The 20,324-nt window shown below is 54.3% G+C and overlaps 1 protein-coding gene across 2 annotated transcripts in view; it reads right to left on the bottom strand.

The window, feature by feature from the left end:
- The window catches only part of DNAH2 (dynein axonemal heavy chain 2), a 141,794-nt gene that overhangs the window by 34,421 nt on the left and 87,049 nt on the right, over positions 1–20,324 (bottom strand). For both annotated transcript variants that reach the window (XM_083706475.1, XM_083706476.1), the window contains exons 40-57: positions 19,765–19,917; positions 19,149–19,274; positions 18,485–18,703; positions 17,891–18,008; positions 14,339–14,475; positions 14,119–14,256; positions 13,215–13,373; positions 11,995–12,147; positions 10,432–10,523; positions 8,769–8,967; positions 8,430–8,654; positions 7,567–7,671; positions 5,588–5,776; positions 2,891–2,976; positions 2,324–2,454; positions 1,198–1,341; positions 845–1,012; positions 569–729 (exon numbers count right to left, since the gene is read on the bottom strand). In XM_083706475.1, coding sequence (XP_083562601.1) covers positions 569–729; positions 845–1,012; positions 1,198–1,341; positions 2,324–2,454; positions 2,891–2,976; positions 5,588–5,776; positions 7,567–7,671; positions 8,430–8,654; positions 8,769–8,967; positions 10,432–10,523; positions 11,995–12,147; positions 13,215–13,373; positions 14,119–14,256; positions 14,339–14,475; positions 17,891–18,008; positions 18,485–18,703; positions 19,149–19,274; positions 19,765–19,917 — 2,703 coding nt within the window. The remainder of the gene's footprint in view (positions 1–568; positions 730–844; positions 1,013–1,197; positions 1,342–2,323; positions 2,455–2,890; positions 2,977–5,587; positions 5,777–7,566; positions 7,672–8,429; positions 8,655–8,768; positions 8,968–10,431; positions 10,524–11,994; positions 12,148–13,214; positions 13,374–14,118; positions 14,257–14,338; positions 14,476–17,890; positions 18,009–18,484; positions 18,704–19,148; positions 19,275–19,764; positions 19,918–20,324) is intronic.

Here is a 20,324-nt window from a genome sequence, read left to right as displayed (position 1 = left end):
CTCTCCTTTTTAAAGAAATCATGTGCTGCCTGGGACTATTAATTCAATAAACAACAACAACAACAAAAACAACAACAATCCTCTAGCTGGTAATCTCCCAGCTAGAGGTTGTTGTTGTTTGAATTTATTTACTGCCCTATACCCGGGGGGTCTTAGGGTGGTTCACAGAATAAAATCAAGATATAAAACCACAAAATACCTAATAAAAATGAAAGCAACAACCCAAGAGCCCCCCACCTCAAAAAACCGCCACACATTTTAAAAGGGCATAGTATGTAAATCGGATCAACTAAAGGCCTTGTTGAAAAGGAACTTTTTTGCCTGGCACCTAAAGGTGCATAATGAAGGCACCAAGTGAACTTCCCTGGGAAAAGCACTCCACAGATGGGGAGCCACCGCAGAGAAGGCCCTGTTCTCATGTTGCCACCCTCCGGACCTCTCCCTTCTCAGGAGGAGAACTCATTCAGCCTGCCTGTTGCAGCAGGAAGCAGAACGGCACGGATCCCTGCGCTGCCCTCCCCAGTCCTAGTCTTTCCAGAGCTCCATGGGGTGTGGAAGAGACACGAACCTCCTCAAACTCATCTGGCTTGTACAGGTTGGGCACCTCCCCGGAGCTGAGGATGTTGTTAATGTCCTCGAGGAAGCACTCGTCCGCAATCTGCGTGTCCACAAAGAGGAAGGTGGTGGGCTTCTGGTCCACCCCAGTCTGGCGGTAGAGCTTCTTGATGTCTGTGGGAAATAACAGCCAGGGGAGGGCCGGTCAAAGGAGAGGTTGTGTAGCTACCCCAGGCTGGCTTTGTGGGCCAGACTCCCAAAGCTGGAGGGAGACGATGGGCATCCTTACCTTCCCGGAACTCTTGTTTGCGGTACTGCCTGGAGACCTCGATCTGGAAGGTGTAGTACTCACAGATGTATGAGGCCAGCCGTGCCAGGCTCTGGCGCCCGCTGCCACCGATGCCCACCAGCAGCATGTTGCCTCGCGGCTGGCTGATCACCCGGACGATGCGGGTTACTGCAGGGAGAATCAGCGAGTGGCTGTCAAACCCCACCTGCAGTAGGGTGCTGCCCTGGGCCGGGTGTAAACTAGCCTTCCAGACTCAGCTGAAGAATCCTCCCCAATGCCAGTTCATGGGGGGGGGGGGCGCATCTCATGGAAACGGCAGAGAGAGAAGTCTCAGCCAGGATCCCCTCACTCACTGTGTTCAATGGCGTCCCGGAAGAGCACCAGCCGCATGGGCACCATTCCTGGCGTCCGGTTGAGCTCGCCCAAGGCGCGCTCCATCTCGGCCTTCAGGACGGCCATGTCTGTCAGGTCCTCATAGACGTTGCGCATGAAGTCCCCTGGAGGGGCAATCGGTATTACGGCGCGATTGCATCTTATGTGGGTTTTTTCAAAACAACAACAATGCATTTACTGAAACCGCACCCACGCGGGCATCCCAGGGCAGAGAGCGTCTAGCTTTCCAAACAAGGTGGAGAGCTTAAAAGCCAGCTACCCAAGGCAAAAAGGGGCTTTTAAGCTCTCCTCCTTGCTTGCATTTCACTTGCGGGAGGTCAACTAGCGGCCTTCAATCGTGAAAGTTAAATGCAAGTAAGATGGGATCATACTGTATTATTGGAATCTGTTCTTATTACTCCGCTCCCCTTTCAATCTTTTACAACCATGACTACAAGCACTTTGAAAAACGGTGGACAGGGAACGCTCCCTTAGCAGAGGCCCTTCTTCCCAGGTCTGAGCGAGAGAGCAGAGCAAGAGCCCTGCCGGATGAGGCCAGTGGCCCCTCTAGTCCAGCATCCTGCCGTCAAAGCAGCTGAGCAGAAGTCTCAGTGCAAAAGCTGCAAGCAGGATTCGAAGGCAAGAGCCAGTCGCCCCTCCTGCAGTTTCCAACAACTGGTGGAGGCAGAGCACAGTCATCATGGCAAGCAGAGAATGGTTCGGATGAGCTCAAGTGCCATATGGTAGAAAAGAGAGATGCAATTTTAAACATTAATAACCAGCAAACAAACAAAATCAAATACATCTCCTAAGATGAGTCCTGATGCAACGTACGTGTGTGTGTGTGTGTGTGTGTGTGTAAGCTAAAAATGAACCATGTGCTTTTTTTCTTCCTTGTGCAAACTGATGGAGATCTAAATGATTAATCAACTCAGGATGATGAAGTCAATCAACTTCCAATCAGGAACCAGTTTTAAGACAGACAGACGGACAGCACCACCTCATCTCACAACCCCAAAGGGGACTGGGGGATCTTTAAGCTGGCACCTCCATCACACACAGCCTTTGCCTCCCCACCTCCAGCTCCAGAGAACAGCCGGTACATACCAAAGATGGGTGAGCGCTTGTTGGGGCAAAGGTTGTGGAGGGTCAGGTCAAAGTGCGTGCCCAGCTTCTCACTCAAGAGGACAATGAAGGTCTCCATGTCTGCAGCGTCCACCAGACGGTCGGAGAAAACCCTGACGGAGAAAAGAAGGGATCCATGTGCTCGGAGGTCACCCATGAATTCAGAAGCCTCCTTGTGGGGTCCAGGAGGAGGGGAAGAGGCACCCAAATTCCTTAAAGCCCAGAAGCAGCTTTGGGAAGTAGGAGGACTTTTCCTAGACCCACAGCTAAACAGCTCCAAGTGACCATCTTCTCCCACCCGGCAATTGTGCCTGGGCACCACATGGGTGTTTTGGCGACTGTTGATGTCAGTTTCTGATGGCTAGGGCACTGCCCACAGCCAGAGTCTCCCAAGGAGACATGGCACCAAGGGGCAGAGCACGAAAAGCCTCCGCAAGCAGCAGGAAATGATGAAAGTGAGCCGGGGGGGGGGCTTACAGAGAAGTCCCACCAGGATGGAAAAGGCGGCTCTTGCACAGTGGCAGAAGGCGGCAAGCAGGGCATCTGTACCTGAAGCACTCGTGAATCCACAGGCGGGTGAGGCTGGCTTTGGTGTCGTGGAAGTCCTTGTGGGCTCGCAACATGCCCTGGAAGACCTGAGACAAGCAGGGATGACAGAACCGCTATGGAGCCCAGGCAAGCATCTTCTAGGCCAGCCCCGAGGATGGGCCCCACCCCCAGCTGGTCTTCCAAGGAGAGCCATCCCACGACCACCCTCGACAAAGGCCCCTAAATGCGCCTGCCTCTGGTCCCAAGGAAGGGTCGTCACCACAGCTCAATGGCTCAGACCCCCATCTGACTGCGTCGCAGGGGGTTGGGCAGGAAGACCCCTGGGATCTCTTCCAACTCTACAATTCCATGACTGTACTTTTCTGGTCCTGAGGACGTACAGTGGTGCCTCGCAAGATGAAAAGAATCCGTTCCGCGATTCTCTTCGTCTAGCGGTTTTTTCGCCTTGCGAAGCAAGCCCATTGACGGCTTAGTGGATTAGTACTATTAGCGGTTTAGCGGCTTTTAGCGGCTTAGCGGATAAGCAGATAAGCGGCTTAGAAAAAAAGGGGGGAGGAAAAAAAAGTCGGAAAAACTCGCAAGACATTTTCGTCTTGCGAAGCAAGCCCATAGGGAAATTCGTCTTGCGAAGCACCTCCAAAACGGAAAACCCTTTCGTCTAGCGGGTTTTCCGTCTTGCGAGGCATTCGTCTTGCGGGGCACCACTGTATTTACCAGGACCTGCCTTGCTCGGTGAGAAGCAGAGGGCAGAAATCTTAAATAACCCATATTTTTCAAGGGTGGCAAGCAAGAGACACTGCCAAGCCCTCTCTCCGGAGGCTTAAAAACACAAGAAGAGCCCTGATGCATCAGGCCAGTGGCTCGTCTAGTCCAGCATCCTGTTCTCACCTGATCCCCCAATGGGAGACCAGCAAGCAGGACCCAGGTGCAATAATAATAATAAAAATAATAATAGTAAATTATTATTTATACCCCACCCATCTTGCTGGGTTTCCCCAGCCACTCTGGGCAGCTCCCATCACAATATTGAAAACACAATAAAACATTAAAAGCTTCCCTAAACAGGGCTGCCTTCAGATGTCTTCTAAAAGTCAGGTAGTTGTTTATTTCCTTGACATCTGGTGGGAGGGAGTTCCACAGGGTGGGTGCCACCACCAAGAAGGCCCTCTGTCTGGTTCCCTGTAACCTTACTTCTTGCAGGGAGGGAACCGCCAGAAGGCCCTTGGAGCTGGACCTCAGTGAATGATGGGGGTGGAGATGCTCCTTCAGGTCTACTGGGCCTTTGAGGCCGTTTAGGGCTTTAAAGGTCAGCACCAACACTTTGAATTGTGCTTGGAAATGTACTGGGAGCCAATGTAGATCCTTTAGGGCCGGTGTTATATGGTCTCGGCGTCCACTCCCGAGCAACTCTCCCCTCTCGCAATTTCCAGTCACTGGTATTCAGAAGCATTTACTGCCTCTGACTGTGGAGGCAGAGCATAGACATTGTAGCTAGTCCCCTCCGCCATGAATATGTATGATCCTGTTTTAAAGCTATCCAGGTTGTGGCCACCACCCCCTCCTATGGGAAGCCAGGATAAAGCCAGAAGGCCCTTCTAAGCCGGAACATTCACAGGTGATGCTGCCCAGGAAGCAGAGGAGTCCCAAATCCCCCTTCGCCCTCACCCCACCACCTCCTGGTAGCTGACTAGTGATTGCTGCAGTAGGAGGGAGGAGGGGCAACAGGCCTGGCAGCAGAAGCAGCCCGGCTTGCTCACAACCTGCGAGCGTTTGATGTGCACGAGCAGCGCTACAGGGCTCAGGGCCGAGGACAAACGTTCAGCGCACGTTTGATGTCTTCAAACTCTCTCCAAAGTTGCCGTGCCCGTTTGATGTGGGAGCGCCACGGCGCTGGCGGGAAGGAGATGAGCTCGCCTGGAATCCTAATGCTCCCAGCCGCTGGGCTGGCACAGAGGATCGCACACGCAGGAAAAAATCCATCATGCCTCATCTGCCGGGTCTCAGGCAGAGGAAGACCCCAGAAACAGGCACATAACCTGCCTTCCCCCAACCTGGGGCCCTCTAGGTGCCTTGGACTACAACTCCCATCAGGTGGGCTGGCTGTGGACTGGTGGGAGTTGTAGTTCAGAGCCCCTGGTTAGAAGGAGCCTGCTTTAGATGGAGGGCGATGCAGATATGTTCAGCCCCCGCTTAGAAGCCTCCCCTGTGTCTCTGGCTTAACCCCACAACATTTCTGTAAGATGTAGGAGCAGAAGACAAAAGGGGTGGAAAACATTCTGATTCTGAGAAAGCCGCAGCATTTGGCAAAAGAGAAATGAAGATGTCAGGAAGACACCGAGGGGAAAGGCGAAGGTGGGGGGGGGGGGGAGAGAGACAGGAGCTTCTCTAACTCAAAGCTGTGGAGAGCTAACAAGGACTTGCTTCCTTGCCTGAGGCAGAATGAGCCCAGAACTTGTGGGTGATCTGCCCCCCTCCTTGTGTTTGCAGCGGCATCAATCAAAAGGCACCTGCCTCCCATTCCTGCTTCTGAAGGATGGGGAAGCACTGTGTGGCCGCGCCATGGTTTTCCGGCCACACAGCCTCACCGGCCGCACCCCCTTCCGCAGGCTCTTTGACACCCCTACCGCCCTCCCCGCCCCCAAGGCCCTTCCGAGCTTGTAGGGAACAGTCCCAGAGTCTGAGCAGGCCTCTGTTTACCTTGGAGATGTCGCGCAGGTTGAAGAGGTAGTGGATCTTGGCCGGGGTGGGCAGGAACCGCTGGACGACGTTGTTGTAGAGCTCCACAGTCGCCTCGGTGATGGTGTTCCCAAGGGGCTTCAGCCCCTCGTCGAAATTCTGCAGCTTCTGGTTGATCATGGTGCCGAAGATGCGTCGGATTTGGGAGTCCTGTTCAGGGTGAGGGCATGACATGGGGTGGCATCCCCCCCATACCAGCACCTGCTGCGTTGACCTTCCCCCTTCTGGGCTGTCCTGGGTTTCTCCCAAGGATTCACAGAACTATAGCTTTGAAAGGGTTATCTAGTCCTGCCACCGGCAATGCACAAGGGGCGCTAAGTCCCACTCATTGAAAGGAATGAACCCAAACTAGTCCTGTCCATCTCTGTGATGGGCATCACAGCTCAGCGGGAAAACCTCGCCAACCTCGCCAGGAGTCCCAAGGCCGCCCTGTGAGTGGCAAGGGGCAAGCCTGCTCTTCCTGCTCTGCTCTAAGGTGAGGAAGTAGCAGAGTCCAGAGAGAGAGAGAGAGAGAGAGAGAGAGAGAGAGAGGTGGCAGAGGAGGCCAGGAAGAGCAGCTAATCTTCACACTCCCAGTCCAGGGCTGCCAGCTCCCCAGTACGCATACTACCCTCCCACCCTCCTTATTGGCACTGCAGGGGTTAAGGTCCCGCTCCTGCCGCACCGTTCACTCCCCAGCCTCAGCCAGGGTCCAGTGAGGCCCGTCTGCAAAATGGGAATAACAGCAGCCTGCCTAGCAGAGCTGTTGTGAGGTTGGGGGAAATGGAAACTGGAAGGAAGAGAAGTGGCTTAAAATACTTTGGTGGGAATCAATCATTCGCTCAGTCATACACTTCAGCTTATCCCAGCCCCCCCCCCAGCCCCTAGCCTGACCATAAGGGTATGACAAAGCTGGACCGTCGTGGGTATGGGGCAGCAGGAAGCCCTCCTCTCCACTCCTGCAGGGAATTGTGCCCAACTAAGTCCTACTCGGTGGGACGCGGGTGGCGCTGTGGGTTAAACCACAGAGCCTGGGACTTGCCAATCAGAAGGTTGGCGGTTCAAATCCCCGCAACGGGGTGAGCTCCTGTTGCTCAGTCCCTGCTCCTGCCAACCTAGCAGTTCAAAAGCACGAAGTGCAGGTAGATAAATGGGTACCGCTCCGGCGGGAAGGTAAACGGCGTTTCCGTGCGCTGCTCTGGTTCGCCAGAAGCGGCTTAGTCCTGCTGGCCACATGACCCGGAAGCTGTACGCCGGCTCCCTCGGCCAGTAAAGCGAGATGAGCGCCGCAACCCCAGAGTCGTCCACGACTGGACCTAATGGTCAGGGGTGCCTTTACCTTTAAGTCCTATTCATTGAAATGAATGAACCCAAACTAGTCCTGTCCATTCACTTCAATGGGTCTAAGAACATCAGAAGAGCCTGCTGGATCAGGCCCACCTAGTCCAGCATCCTCTTCTCACAGTGGCCAACCAGATGCCCATTATGGGAAACCTGCAAGCAGGATCCAAGCACAAGAATCCTCGCCCTCCTGTGGTTCCCAGCAATGTCCCGCTCTGAATGGGACGTGATTGAGAAGGAGGTGCCATTTTGGATTCATCTCGGGCCGGCGCCGCTTCCTTGCCAGCGCCATCGTCCGCCGTGCCAAGCTCTCCCCACACCTCCTGGGCAACTTAGATTTGGACAACAGGCCCTGCATTATGCAGGAGAGGAAAATAAAAGGCCGCGGGCACCTCGGGTGGGCGGAGGTGAAAGGGGAGCTTTCCCCCTTGATCTCAGAAAGACCCTGGAAGCCAAAAGGCCAGCTGGACGAGCCCCTCGCCACCAAACCAGGTTGCCTGCGTGGACACACGCACGCACCAGGGGGGGCGAGCCAGGCGGCGTCTGCGGCTGTGGTTGCCTGATTAACCCCTGCCCTCGGAGCTTCCCAGCCGGCCTGCGTAGACCAAAGCAGCCCTTACTGTGGGGAAGGTCATGTTGATGAGGTTGAAGCGGCTCTGAAGCCGGCTAGAGATCACCGTTCGCCCTCCTCCGGGGGGCCCCATGGCTGCCATCAGGAACATGTCCTGGGGGGAAGGCAAACAGGCAACGGATCAAAACCAAAAGAAAATAAAAGACTTCTCGCTCTCGCTCTCCCCCCCCCACCGCCCAACCTCCGCCCGCCTCTTTCCATAAAAGTGTTTGAGTAGCGCGACGACTAAACAGTCTAGAGGGACCCCGCCGAGGTGGAGGTGGGGGGGGGGAGGAAGGCAGGCAGCATACAAATCGGGGGGCCTGAGTGGAAGTGGAGGCTGTAATAGCTGCAGTGGCATGCGCCACACTCCAGCCGGGAGGCTCTGCTGCGCGGCACGCCCTCCTGCTCAATCTTGCCCCCCCCCCCCAACCGCACACTCCTGAAATTCAGATGCGCAGCCTCCCGGAAAGAGACAACAACAAGTATTCCGTGCACAGTCGTCTCTGGTTGTAGGTTGCAGAGTTCTTGAACGGCGGAGAGCCAAATCAGACAATTACGTTAAATGCGCAATTGCGCTCAACGTGTCTGGATTTTTATTTATTTTTTATTGTCTTTTCACAAACAGGGCCGCGGGGCATCAGAGGGGGGAATCAAGGCTGGGGTCTGTGGGGTGCAGAGCAACGTCCTCCCCTCTGCCGTGGCGCTGACAGAAATCAACGCTGCTCTTGGGTTTAAAGCGTAACACGCACGTGTATGCAACCGGGTTCCAATCCTGATCCCCCTGCCCCAAGAGCGTCTGTTTCAAAGATGAAACCATCATGCAGCAATTGCACGCTGGGCAATTTGTCTGGCTCCGTATCCTGCCCTCACCTTGATGTACTTGATGGTCTGCTTGGCCCGGTCGTACCAGAAGCCGTAGTCCAGCCACAGGCGGAGCAGCTCCAGGGGGGGCTGGGAGCCAAACTGGTCCTTGGCAGGCATGTTGAGGTCGTCCATGAAGGTGATCATGCTCTTCCCGCCCAGAGGCACATAGACGCCCTTGGTGCGCTTCTCCACCCGGCTCTCAATGATGCTCTGGACATTGGTCGACGTGGTCTGCAAAGGCGGGAGGGGAGCGTGAGGCCTGCGTTGACGGATGCGTCCCTGGAGCCCCTGCGTGGGGTGTGCCGGGGGGCGGAGCCGGGACCCTCCCCTCCCTCAACCTGTTACCTGAGCGGACATGTTGATGACCAGAACAGCCCACTTAGTGCTGTCTAGGGTCTGCAGGACGCCCTGGGCTATGGAGGTCTTGCCGGTCCCCACCAGGCCGACCAGCAGCACTGGGTTCTGGTTGGAGATGAGAGCGTCGACCAGATAGTTGTAGCGCATGGTGTCCACGGTGGGGACGATGATCTTGTAGAAGGGGGCGCTGGGAAGAGAAGGGGAGATCCGGACTAAGCCCCAGGGACGAGGCCTCAGCTCCTGCCGTGCTTGGGACTTGCCAATGCTTGGCTGCTTCCCCTCCCTCTTACACACACGCAGGGCGCCACAGCCCCGGGGGCCGCTCTGGTCCTTCCCGGCGCGGCTGTCACGGCTCCAGGAAGGACACTGGCCTAAATGCATGAAGACATCCGACACGAGACGCAATTGGCGCAGCTGTCACCCCCGCCGGAGCCTGACAGCTTGGAAGGAAGCCACCGTTAATGAAGGCTTGTCCCTCCGCCCGGCTTCCGAGGATGCAGGCGGCCGGCGGCCCGTGGCAGCTCGGGGACCACGTTCCGGCAATTTCAGGCCACTGATCGGATTAGGGGAGCGAGGGGCGGGAAATGGATCCGAGCCACTGGCTCGAAGAACAAGATCGGCCGAGCGACTCGGTGGCACGGTGAAGGCAGGCTGCTCGGGAGCCAGAAAGGAAAAGGATGTGGGAAACAAGAGAAGGCAGGCAAAGGGAGTGGGGAGGGTAACTATGTGTGTATCGTAGAGGTGCCCCTCTGCTGTCACTCACACCCTGCTACTGCTGCAAGAAACAAAAAACTCGCCTGAGACCCTCCAACACACACACACACACACACACATAATGAAGACAGGACACCGCCATCCCTAGAATGAGCCCGTTCTCCGTGGTGCCCCTTTAGCTGCTTCTCCCTCCTACTTTCTTTACATGTAAGAACTTCAGATGGTCCCTGCTAGGCTAGAGCAAACGTCCACTTCACCCAGCAACCTGCTTCTCCCACAGGCCGACTCCCCAGGCTTGAAGGCAATAGTCCCTCCTGGCTACGAACGGCCATTCATGGACTCCCATCTGCTCCTCTGCCTCATCCATCACTATTTTCTTCCCAACTGCCACATCTTGTGGCAGTAAATCCCATAAACCTGGCACGCAGGGTATGAGGCAGGGCTCTCCTTTGCCTCTCCTGCCTCTGTGCTACTGCTTTTGAGCCAGTGGCGTAACATGGGAGGCAGCTGTCCCGGGCACAAAATTGTTAGGGGGCACAAAATTTCAATGCCCGGTGCTGTCTCAAATCAGCTGTTCCATCACTGGGCTCCACTGAAAATGGCTTCTCCACATGAATCAGGAAGTGACCTCTTCAGACAACGGTTTTTTTTTTTTTGTTATCTCTGTGTCTGTGATCTCCTGGGTGATGCAGACGCTATTAGGCAATTGAATGCGCGTGTGTACACCATGAATTTCCCTCCCTCTTACCCACCCCTTTTGAGTGGCCCCGGGCACTGGCAACCCACACTACACCACTGCTTTAAGCTACAGAAGGTTGAAGAACACAGGTTTTAAGTTTTAGGGGCTGAGTCACACTCCCATTAAGCTCCTCCTCCCCTGCCTGGGACTGGCAGAGAAGGCTTGTCCTCTATCTTGGGCAAAAAGCTGTTTACTTACTTGGACGGGTACCTCCACATCTTGGGCAGTTTATCTTCAAAGGAAGACCATTGCTTCCGCTTGGGGTCAACATAATACTCGTAGACTGTATCCTGGGAGGGAAAGAAGTTAGCTTGTCAGAGGGGTGTATTTTCAGCAGTCCTTGCAGAGGCCTAAAGCTGGGCCTGGATCATGGATCTCTCTGGGCAGTGAAAGGGGTTTTCATTGTGACTGGCTCTTAGGTGGGCAACCTAACCCTAACCCTGTGCACCTTCCCAGTGTTGCAGGAATTTATGTATAGGTGGGGGGTGTTGTCCCTCCAGCAGATATCATGCACATGCAGCCCACTACCAAAATCAGCACAATCACTTTTGTGACTTGTGATCTGTCCCCACAAAACACCCCGTCACAGTTTCTTCCTATCTATTCAAAGGGCCTTTGCTGCACGATACCAAATGTAACAATTCACTGATAAATGTTATCTATGTACTGGCTCACAGGGAAAACTACAGAAATTCATATAGACATGTGAGCTCAGCTACTCAGCAGCCCCTCTGCCTGAGTGATAATTACTGGCATCCTGATACCTGAGTGCCAGACAGGTAGCCATTCCAGAAATAACAAACCCTGATGAAGACAAAAGGGTGTGACTAAATTGGCTGGGAAACAGGGAAATGTAAATATCTCTTTTGTTTCACTTGATGGGTGTTTGGTGGAGGGCAAGGGGAACCATGGGGCAGGGTCCAGGATGCTCAGATTACGGCCACCAGACCTCCCCTTTCATGATGTAACCGTGATGTATTACTGATGTAGTTTGGGGGGGTGTAACATGGGGATTAGGTAAAGGTAAAGGGACCCTTGACCATTAGGTTCAGTCGTGACCGACTCTGGGGTTGCGGTGCTCATCTCGCTTTATTGGCCGAGGGAGCTGGCGTACAGCTTCCGGGTCATGTGGCCAGCATGACTAAGCCTCTTCTGGAGAACCAGAGCAGCGCACGGAAACGCCGTTTACCTTCCCACCGGAGTGGTACCTATTTATCTACTTGCACTTTGACGTGCTTTCAAACTGCTAGGTTGGCAGGAGCAGGGACTGAGCAATGGGAGCTCACCCCATCACAGGGATTCGAACCGCTGACCTTCTGATCGGCAAGTCCTAGGCTCTGTGGTTTAACCCACAGCGCCACCCGTGGATGAGCAGCTAATAAAACTTTGGGTTCTCTTTTGTTTGGGGCTTCCATCTTGTTCCAGCTTGTGGCAGGTGGGAGTCCTGTCGCGCGACAGTCTTCAATCAAGACCAAGCCTACTGGCTGCTGTTTTGCTCTGGTATTCCTGGCTGGTGTCCTTGTTTTTTTGTCCAAGGGAGCCCTCAGATTTCTCCGTTAACACCCGAGAGAGAAGACCCGTTTTTTCTTGCCCACCTCCCTTTAGGTCTATTAACTCACATGCCCTCTTTTCACCTTTGGGGTAGCCTATCTTGTTCCGGCAAGGACAACAGCTGCAGGACTTGGCTCAGCCTCATAGCACCACCCCGCCCCGCCCCACCCCACCCATCGCTGCCACCCAACGCTTTGCCATCCAAGTGACCTTGTTAGGAAAGGAGCCCTCAATCTCTCGAAGGAAGATGTCGATTTTCTTCCGGCCCTCCTCATCCACGGCTGCACACAGAGACCAGATCATGCTGAAGATGAAGTACATCTCCACCACCGTTGAGTAGTTTTCACTGTCCGCGGGATTCAGCTGGGGGGTTCAGAAAAGCTCTCCTCAGACCCACTGCCCCCCCAAACCCACCGAAGCCACCTCCCTAGGAACAAAACTTAACAGTGCTGGGATAGCTCACTTGGTAAAGCACGAGGCTCTGAATCTCAGGGACCTTGGTTCAAGCCCCACGTTGGGGAAAAGATTCCTGCATTGCAGGGGACTGAACTTAGATGACCCTCGTGGTCCTATTCTATGATCTGGACAAATTTAATGATACAGTCGTGCCTCGGAAGTCGAAGGGGATCCATTCCGGAAGTCCGTTCAACTTCCAAAACGTTCGGAAACCAAGGGACAGCTTCCGATTGGCTACAGGAAGCTCCTGCAGCCAATTGGAAGCCGCAGAATCCACATCCGACGTCCGGGTTCCAAAGAACGTTCGCAAACCAAAACAATCACTTCCAGGTTTGCGGCGTTCGAGAGCCAAAATGTTCGAGTCGCAAGGCGTTTGACTTCCGAGGTACAACTGTATTTGGAATGTATTTTTGGAAACCATAGTCACCCATGAATCGATGTAGAGTAGTACTTTGGGCTACAGACGCTTCAAGTTACAGACTCCACTAATCCAGAAATAGTACCTTGGGTTAAGAACTTTGCTTCAGGATAAGACCAGAAATCGTGCAGCAGCGTCGCAGCGTCAGCGGGAGGCCCCATTAGCTAAAGTGGTACCTCAGGTTAAGAACAGTTTCAGGTTAAGAACGGACCTCCAGAACGAATTAAGTTCTTAACCCGAGGTACCACTGTATATTTGAGGAAAACAATAAGTCCATGCATGTTATAAAATTCTGTAATCTTAATTGTATTTTAATGTCATTTTGTTATTGTTGTTCTCCTCTGTCTGTTAAAAATGTTTTATGCATGCTTTCCCTTTTTCTTTCTTTTTTACTTTAACTCACTGTAATATTCTTAATAATTCTTTTTTTAGAGAGTGGCAAGGGGGCCATCCTTGACATAATGCCCCCCAAATGCTAGGTGGCTTGAGGAGGGCGGAGGCTGAGGATGCGCCCAGGGCCTCCGGAATGGCTGATTGGCCCTCGCTTGCCACTTACCCCTTCATCAGACGACGTCAAGGATGTGAACAGCTTGCAGAGAGACACGATCGCACTGTACTCAGGGATAGGGACCAGCTCCTGACAGTTGTCCTTCTTGAAGGTCAGCATCTTGTTGGTAAATTTGTCAAACATCCGCTGCAGGGTTTCCGCTTCGGTCTGGGAGGAGACGGGGGCAAAGGGAAGCTCGCTGACTGTCAACTACTTGATCTGCTCCTCCTGAAGACCCCCGCAAACCCACATTTGTCCCTTCAGGGCTTCCCTAGGACCTCTCCATCCCACCCTGACCAGTGCCGGATTTACGTATAAGCTAAACAAGCTACAGCTTAGGGCCCCACTCTCTTAGGGGCCTCCCAAAAAATTAAAGGGGAAAAAACCTGGATGTACATTTCCAAAAATATAAGATAAAAAACAAATAAAATAAAACCTACCTACAGCAACAGGTTTTTGTGTTGTGTAGGCTCCTATGATGTAAGTCATGGGCCCCGCTTGCTAGCCTGCTCCCTAAAATATCACTGGTTTGCTCATTTCTATATATAGGGTACCTACATTCTGCATGGACTGGTTGCATGGCAACATGGGCAAATGGCTTGAGATACCTATGAGGTCTATAAATGACCATATAGCATGTATTCAACACAAAAACGACGACAATTTGTTGTTGACAAAGGACAGCTGGATATATAAAGGGCCCCATTACCTTCGATCGCTTAGGGCCTCGTCAAACCAAAATCCGGTCCTGACCCTGACCCTCACACGGTCAGTAGCTAGGGCTACTTTATTGTTGCTATTTATTACGTTTATATCCTGCCTTTCCTCCAAGGAAGGGAAAGGACAGGCTCGACCGCAGGGGTCCCGGCATCCAGTCGCTTTTACAACCCACGGCTTTCCCCTCCTCAAACACCTTTGGGCGCTTCTCGATCCAGGAAAGGACATAGGGCTTCCAGCCCAAGTCACTGTAGTCTGTGTAAACCATTCCGCACCGGGAGACGGTGGCGGGCGAGGCGACGGCGAGATTCTCCACCTCGAACAGCAGCGAAACCTGTGGGGGAATGGAAACCACCAATCAGTTCTGGCCAAGGAGCTGCCGGAGGAGCTGGCTTGTGGGGGCAGCTTGGGCCTACCTGCTCGGGCATGGCGATCCTCTCGCCATTGATGAGGGTCAGCACCTTGTTGTCGTCCATGACAGAGTTCATGCTCTCGATCCACAGCGTGTCCACGGGGCCGTCAAAGAGGATCCACTTCTCGTCAGGTTTCTCGTCTGGGCAAAGAGGAACGTTAAGAACTCCAAGTCCATAACGTGGATTCCTGCCTCCCGGGCTGCAGCAGGAAGGATCTCAGGACAGTGAATTCGCTGCCCTCCTTTGTATACCTTACATGGAAGCCACAGCATATAACTAAGTGGGTTGAGGAAAAATGGCCTCTCCTTGAGTCTTGGAAGAGCCACAGCCAGAGTTCGACTGGGTGGCTATCAGCTTAAAAGGCTTGAAAAAAAGGGTTGGACAAATTCATGGAGGAAAAAGGCTGTCAATGGCTACTAGCCACAGGGGCTATGCTGTACCTCCATGGTCTGAGGCAGCAACATTTCTGAGTACAGTGGTGCCTCGCAAGACGAAATTAATCCGTTCCGCGATTCTCTTTGTCTAGCGGTTTTTTCGTCTTGCGAAGCAAGCCCATTGACGGCTTAGCGGATTAGCGCTATTAGCGGTCTAGCGGCTTTGAGCGATCAGCTGAGAGGCGGCTTATCAGCGGAACAGCTGATAAGCGGCTTAGCGGCTTAGGAAAGGGGGGGGAGCGGAAAAAACCCGCGGGAACTCGCAAGATTTTTTCGTCTTGCGAAGCAACCCCATAGAGAAATTCGTTTAGCGAAGCGCCTCCAAAACGGAAAACCCTTTCGTCAAGCGGGTTTTCCGTCTTGCGAGGCGTTCGTCTTGCGGGGCACCAGTGTACCAGCTGGTGGAAGCCACCAGAGAAGAGAGGGCTCTTGTGCTCAGATCTTTGTTGGATCCTTAAATGTATTTGGGAAGACATACCGGATAGAGCCATTAAGCAGACTCTTCAGTCATCTTATTCACGTTCCTACATCAAGGAGAGCTAGAAACATGCCCTTTAAAAAAATGAGGGCAGATTCTGTAATTCAGGGGAACAGAACAGCAGCTGGTCGACAAACAAGGGGCAATGGGTGGGGCCCCAGGGACAAGGACTGAAACACACAGAATGAATGGAAACACACAGAAATTTCAAAAGCAGAGCAGAGAATTTCTTCCAAGGTCTTGTTTGAAGAGATTGATTGTCTGAGACAGAGAGAGGTGCCAGGTTGCTCAGAAAGGAAGAGTGATTGGCAGCCAAGGCAGGCAGCTGGCACGGCCAAGGTGGGCCTCCCGGAGGGTAAATACCTGTGCAGACCTCGCGCATGATGGAAGCCAGAACGCCATCGTGCCATTCGCTGGTGGCAAGGTCATACCTCCCAAACAACTCCCCGAGGCTCAGGGCTTTGGGGTTGAGGGAGAAGTCCTGGAGTGGGGGGGGGGGTCAGATGGGGACAGGAGTCTAGGTTAGAGAGTTGGGAGCTACCATCCACGGGCGGGGGGGGGGAGCAAGGCCTGGCTGGGCAAGCAAAGGTCTGGGCCTCAGAGCCCAAAGGTGGAAAACAGACCACAGAGCTGGAGCAGCCCAGCAAGAACCAACACTCAGCTTTGCAAGGGAGTCGTTCCAAAGGCCAGTTCCCACCACTGCTCACATTGATTATTTCACTCGCGGGGGCGATCTTTCAAGCAGGCAGTTGGAATCATTTGACTCAAGTGCAAATCGGGGTCGCCGTCCCCCCACCAGCATTTGGAAGATTTACGAGGGCATGTGGAACCGAGTCTGGCACTGAGTCGTGGCACATGAGTCAAGCCACCCCTGTTACCATCTTGCTCAGCGTAATCCAAACAGTGGGGGGGGGGTGAGGGGTGAGGTAGCTAGCCACACGCAACACTGCAGACCCAGCAGCATAAACAGAACCCCAGAAGTCTTCCAATCTGCTTCACAAGAGAGTCAGACACTGTACTGGCAGGGGGGTGGAAAGAAAGGGGTCAGAAGCTGATTAAGAAACCCACAAGGGTCTCTCTGAAGCAGCCCAATGCCCCACCCTGGACCAATATTTCACCCTCTTCCTTGCCTTTCGATCCTCTGTTCCCTGTGCCCCCCTCCTGCAAAGCAGCCAGCCCTCCAGCACAGAGCAGGGATCCCCCGAGAGGAAAAGACAGTGGGTCACCTTCACCCACCCAAAATCAACATGCATGCCAACAGGTTCCCATCCTCAATTATCATAGAGATTGGGGTCAGAGGAAGGCCTTCCCCTGCTCCTTCCCCCACCGTTTCCTAGAAACAGCAGTGCCATCGCCCCGCTGGCATGAGAAAAAGCAAATGCCCGCGGGAGGCCTCCTGCCGGCACTCGGAGATAATCACCGGTGCCCCCTCAGGGTGAGGCTATCAGGCAAAGCGGCATGAGCTGGGGGTGTTGGGGGGGGGCTGAGGAGAGTCAGGCGACAGTGTCCCAGGCTCAGCACAGATTTCCCCCCACCCTAGGCCTGGGGCTCAGTGCCCCCAGCCCTCAAGAGGAAACCCCACACAAAACATGCAGCTGGTGCCTCCTGGCTACATCCAGTAGCTCCTTGGGCTGTGGTGCCCCCCCCCTTGCTGGCTGGGGGGCAGGAAATGGTCTTTGAGAGGTAAGCAGGCAGACAGACAGACAGGGGGAAGGCTGGCCAGGCCACAGCAAAGGTGAAACGAAGACGATGGACCACTAGCGAGGGCTGGAGAGGAGATAGCAGGAGCTATGTCAGAGCTGAGCCAGAGCAGTCTGTAGTTTGAGGCCTCTACTCAAGCAAGGCCTCTCCTTTGCCCCCTAATCTCCCTGGACACCTGTACAGTGACATGGGCTCCAACTCTAGCTGCCTAAAGTTCACAGCTGGCCTGGAGAGCGGCTGGGAAATTGCCCCCAATACATGGGCCACCCACCTCCCTATGGCTCAGACTCGGTGGCCACAAGCACAGGAGGACAGGAGGGGCTCGGCTCCCCCACCAGCACACACACACTTCGGCTCCCGATCATCATGGGGGCAGCAGCATCTCCTGTGGAACTGGCTGCCACTAGATGGGGCGGCAGCAGCCACTGGCTTAAATGGGGAATGGAGATAAACTCATAAAAGGGAGCAGTATTGTCACTAGCTACGGATAGCAAAATGGAGCCTCCAGGTTCAGAGGCAGTGTAGCTCTTAATATGAGACAATGGGGGCAGACAGGAGGGGAGAGTGGCTGCCTTTCTGCCTTGTTTCTTGGGTTTCCTGAAGGAACAGGATGATGGGTTATAGAGAGGCACCTGGTTTAACCCAGCAGGGCTCTGCTTATGTTCCCTGTGGGTGTCACCGTCCAACCCACCTGCCTTTTGCCTGCTCTGTTATACATTTGGGGCCTCTAAGTACTCTGGATTCAGCCTGGCCTGCAGGGCAGGAGGACTCAGTTGCCGCCAGGGAAGAAGATGTGTCCCTATAGGTCTGAGACAGTGTGGCTTTTAAGCAGGAAGGCACTCTGATACCCCTCTCTCTCTCTCTCTCTCTCTCTCTCTCTCTCTTTTATCCTCTCTCTCTCTTAGCAACATGGCAGGAGTGAAGGAAGGGGCCCTGGTGTACCTGCACATGCCAATCGCATGACGCTGGACAGAATGCCATCCGTCCACTCATTGGTGCTGAGGTTGTACTCTCCGTACAGCTCGCCCAGGGAAACTGCCTTCGGGTTCAGGGGGTACTCCTGGAAGCAGGCAGGCCCAGCAAGGAAAGAGAGCGGGAAGGTGGGAGGAAGAGAGGGGCGGGGGAGACAAAGTCAGGAGGAAGCAAGGTCCGTTTTTCTAGCTAAGACCCAGAGAGACCTCTGTGCTTTATTTACTTTTTATGGCTATCCAATTGGGGAGAAGCAAACGGAAGCTAGAGGGTTGAGGGTAATGCTGTCCCCTGTTTTTGTATCAAGGGCGATCAACTTTCCCAAGGAAAGAATGCAGCGGAGAAGCCAGCCAGCGGGGGGGGGGGGGGGGGGCTACAGGAAATGTGGACATTGGGGAAGAAGCCCCACCCAGCCCAGCAAGTCCCAGAAGATGTCTGGGATAGCCCCCCCCCCCCCCAGGAGGTGGAGGAATTGGAAGAGGCAGAGGCAAGGAGGGAGGCCAGTCCCCTGCGCAGCCCTGTGTCGGAGAGCCAGGCACCGGGGAGGCGAAGGAGCTTCCCACTGACCCTGACTATGTTGGCCGTTGTGTCTCCGCTCTTGCAGAGGGTGCAGAGGGTGGCCTGCAGGGCCCGCCAGGTGACGGTCTTGCCGCTGCCCGTGTTGCCCACGATCATGGAGGAATGGCGCGAGTTCTTGGTCTCGTACAGCTGGATCACCTTGGTGATGGTGAAGGGGATCACCTGCAGGCCCATTTCTCTCAGCTCCCCCTCAAGCACTTCCTTGAGCTGGAGGGGGAAAGAAGGAAAGAAAGAAAGAAAGAAAGAAAGAAAGAAAGAAAGAAAGAAAGAAAGAAGTGCCCAGATTGGAAGGCTGCAAGGGCAACACCTTGTTTTTCATGCCACATCTTAGATCAGTCAGTAGAGCATGAGACTCTCAATCCCAGGGTTGTGGGTTCGAGCCCCACAGTGGATGAAAGATTCCTGCCTTGCAGGGGGTTGGACTAGACGACCCTCGCGCCCTCTTCCAACTCCACAATTCTATGATCCTCTCTCCCAATAAAGTCCCTGCTTTATCCACCACTACCATCAAGAATTCCAGTGGGTTAGTGGGTTGCACCTGCGAGGGGCTTCCCTTGGAGAGCAGCAGCTCAGCACTGGGTGGGGCTCTTGCCAGATTTCCCGAGAAGAAGAGGCAAAGCCTATGGAGCAGGGAGGGGACAGGGTGGCTGACCTTTCCATAGTCAATGACGGGGCACTCAATGCCTGGGAAGAGGTCCTGAGTGATGGCGTTGAAGAGAGGCACGTCGCCGGACGTCAGCTTGGCTATGTTCATGTCTTTCATGGCCATGAGGAGGACCTGCAAGTGGAGAGTGCGGAAGAGCTGGTCGGAGGGTATGTGGTATGGGGGGGGGGAAGGGTGCCAAGCGCTCCATGAAGCACCCCAGCGAAGACCCCGTGGCATAAAGGAGCTGCTGCATGACGATAAAAAGCCACCAGAGGCAGACATGGAGAGCCAAAGGTCATTTCCCCTCCCAAACCTGCATACACAACAGCGACGTTACGAGTGATTTCCTCTTCATTCCAACCCCAGAGTTCTTGGCAGCCACTAGCCTTCCAGGAACAGAAGAAGCTGCTTTAAAAGGGGCCAAACCATTGGTCCACCTAGATTAGTATTGTCTACATGGACTGGCAGCAGCGACTCTCCCAGATTTCAGGCAGGAGATTCTCCAAACCCACCTGGAGAGGCTGCTACGGATTGACCAAGGGACCTTCCGCTCGCTGAGCTACAGCCCTTCTGTGCTGGCCACGTTTTGCAGCACAACTGCAGAAGGCAGGGGGCTCCTCACCTCCTCATCAGAAAGGTCGGGCCGCACCCTGCGCTTCTTCCCGGCGTAGCGGAGCAGGGACGTGAGCGCCCGGAGGCCAAAGTCGTAGTGGTCTTGCTTGGAGAGCTGCTGGACAGCCAGCGAGTAGAGGGTGTAAACCTTCTTGGCCAGGATCTGGGAAGGGGAGGAGACAGTTTGGCGAACCTCATTGGGAGCGCTCTTCTTCCGCTCACCCGCTCTGCCCAAGCAAAGCGCTCCCGCCTCCTCCCCGAACCATCCCAACAGTAAGGTAAAGGTAAAGGGACCCCTGACCATTAGGTCCAGTCGTGGCCGACTCTGGGGTTGCGGTGCTCATCTCGCTTTATTGGCTGAGGGAGCCGGCATACAGCTTCCAGGTCACGTGGCCAGAATGACTAAGCCGCTTCTGGCGAACCAGAGCAGATCACGGAAACGCCGTTTACCTTCCCACTGGAGTGGTACCTATTTATCTACTTGCACTTTGATGTGCTTTCAAACTGCTAGGTTGGCAGGAGCAGGGACTGAGCAACAGGAGCTCACCCCGTCGTGGGGATTCAAACCAC

The sequence above is a fragment of the Podarcis gaigeae genome (assembly GCF_964106915.1).
Source record: "Podarcis gaigeae genome assembly, chromosome: 13".
Classification (NCBI taxonomy): Eukaryota; Metazoa; Chordata; class Lepidosauria; order Squamata; family Lacertidae; genus Podarcis; species Podarcis gaigeae.
Note: the sequence above shows the minus strand (reverse complement) of the source record. Positions and strands in the feature narration are given on the sequence as shown.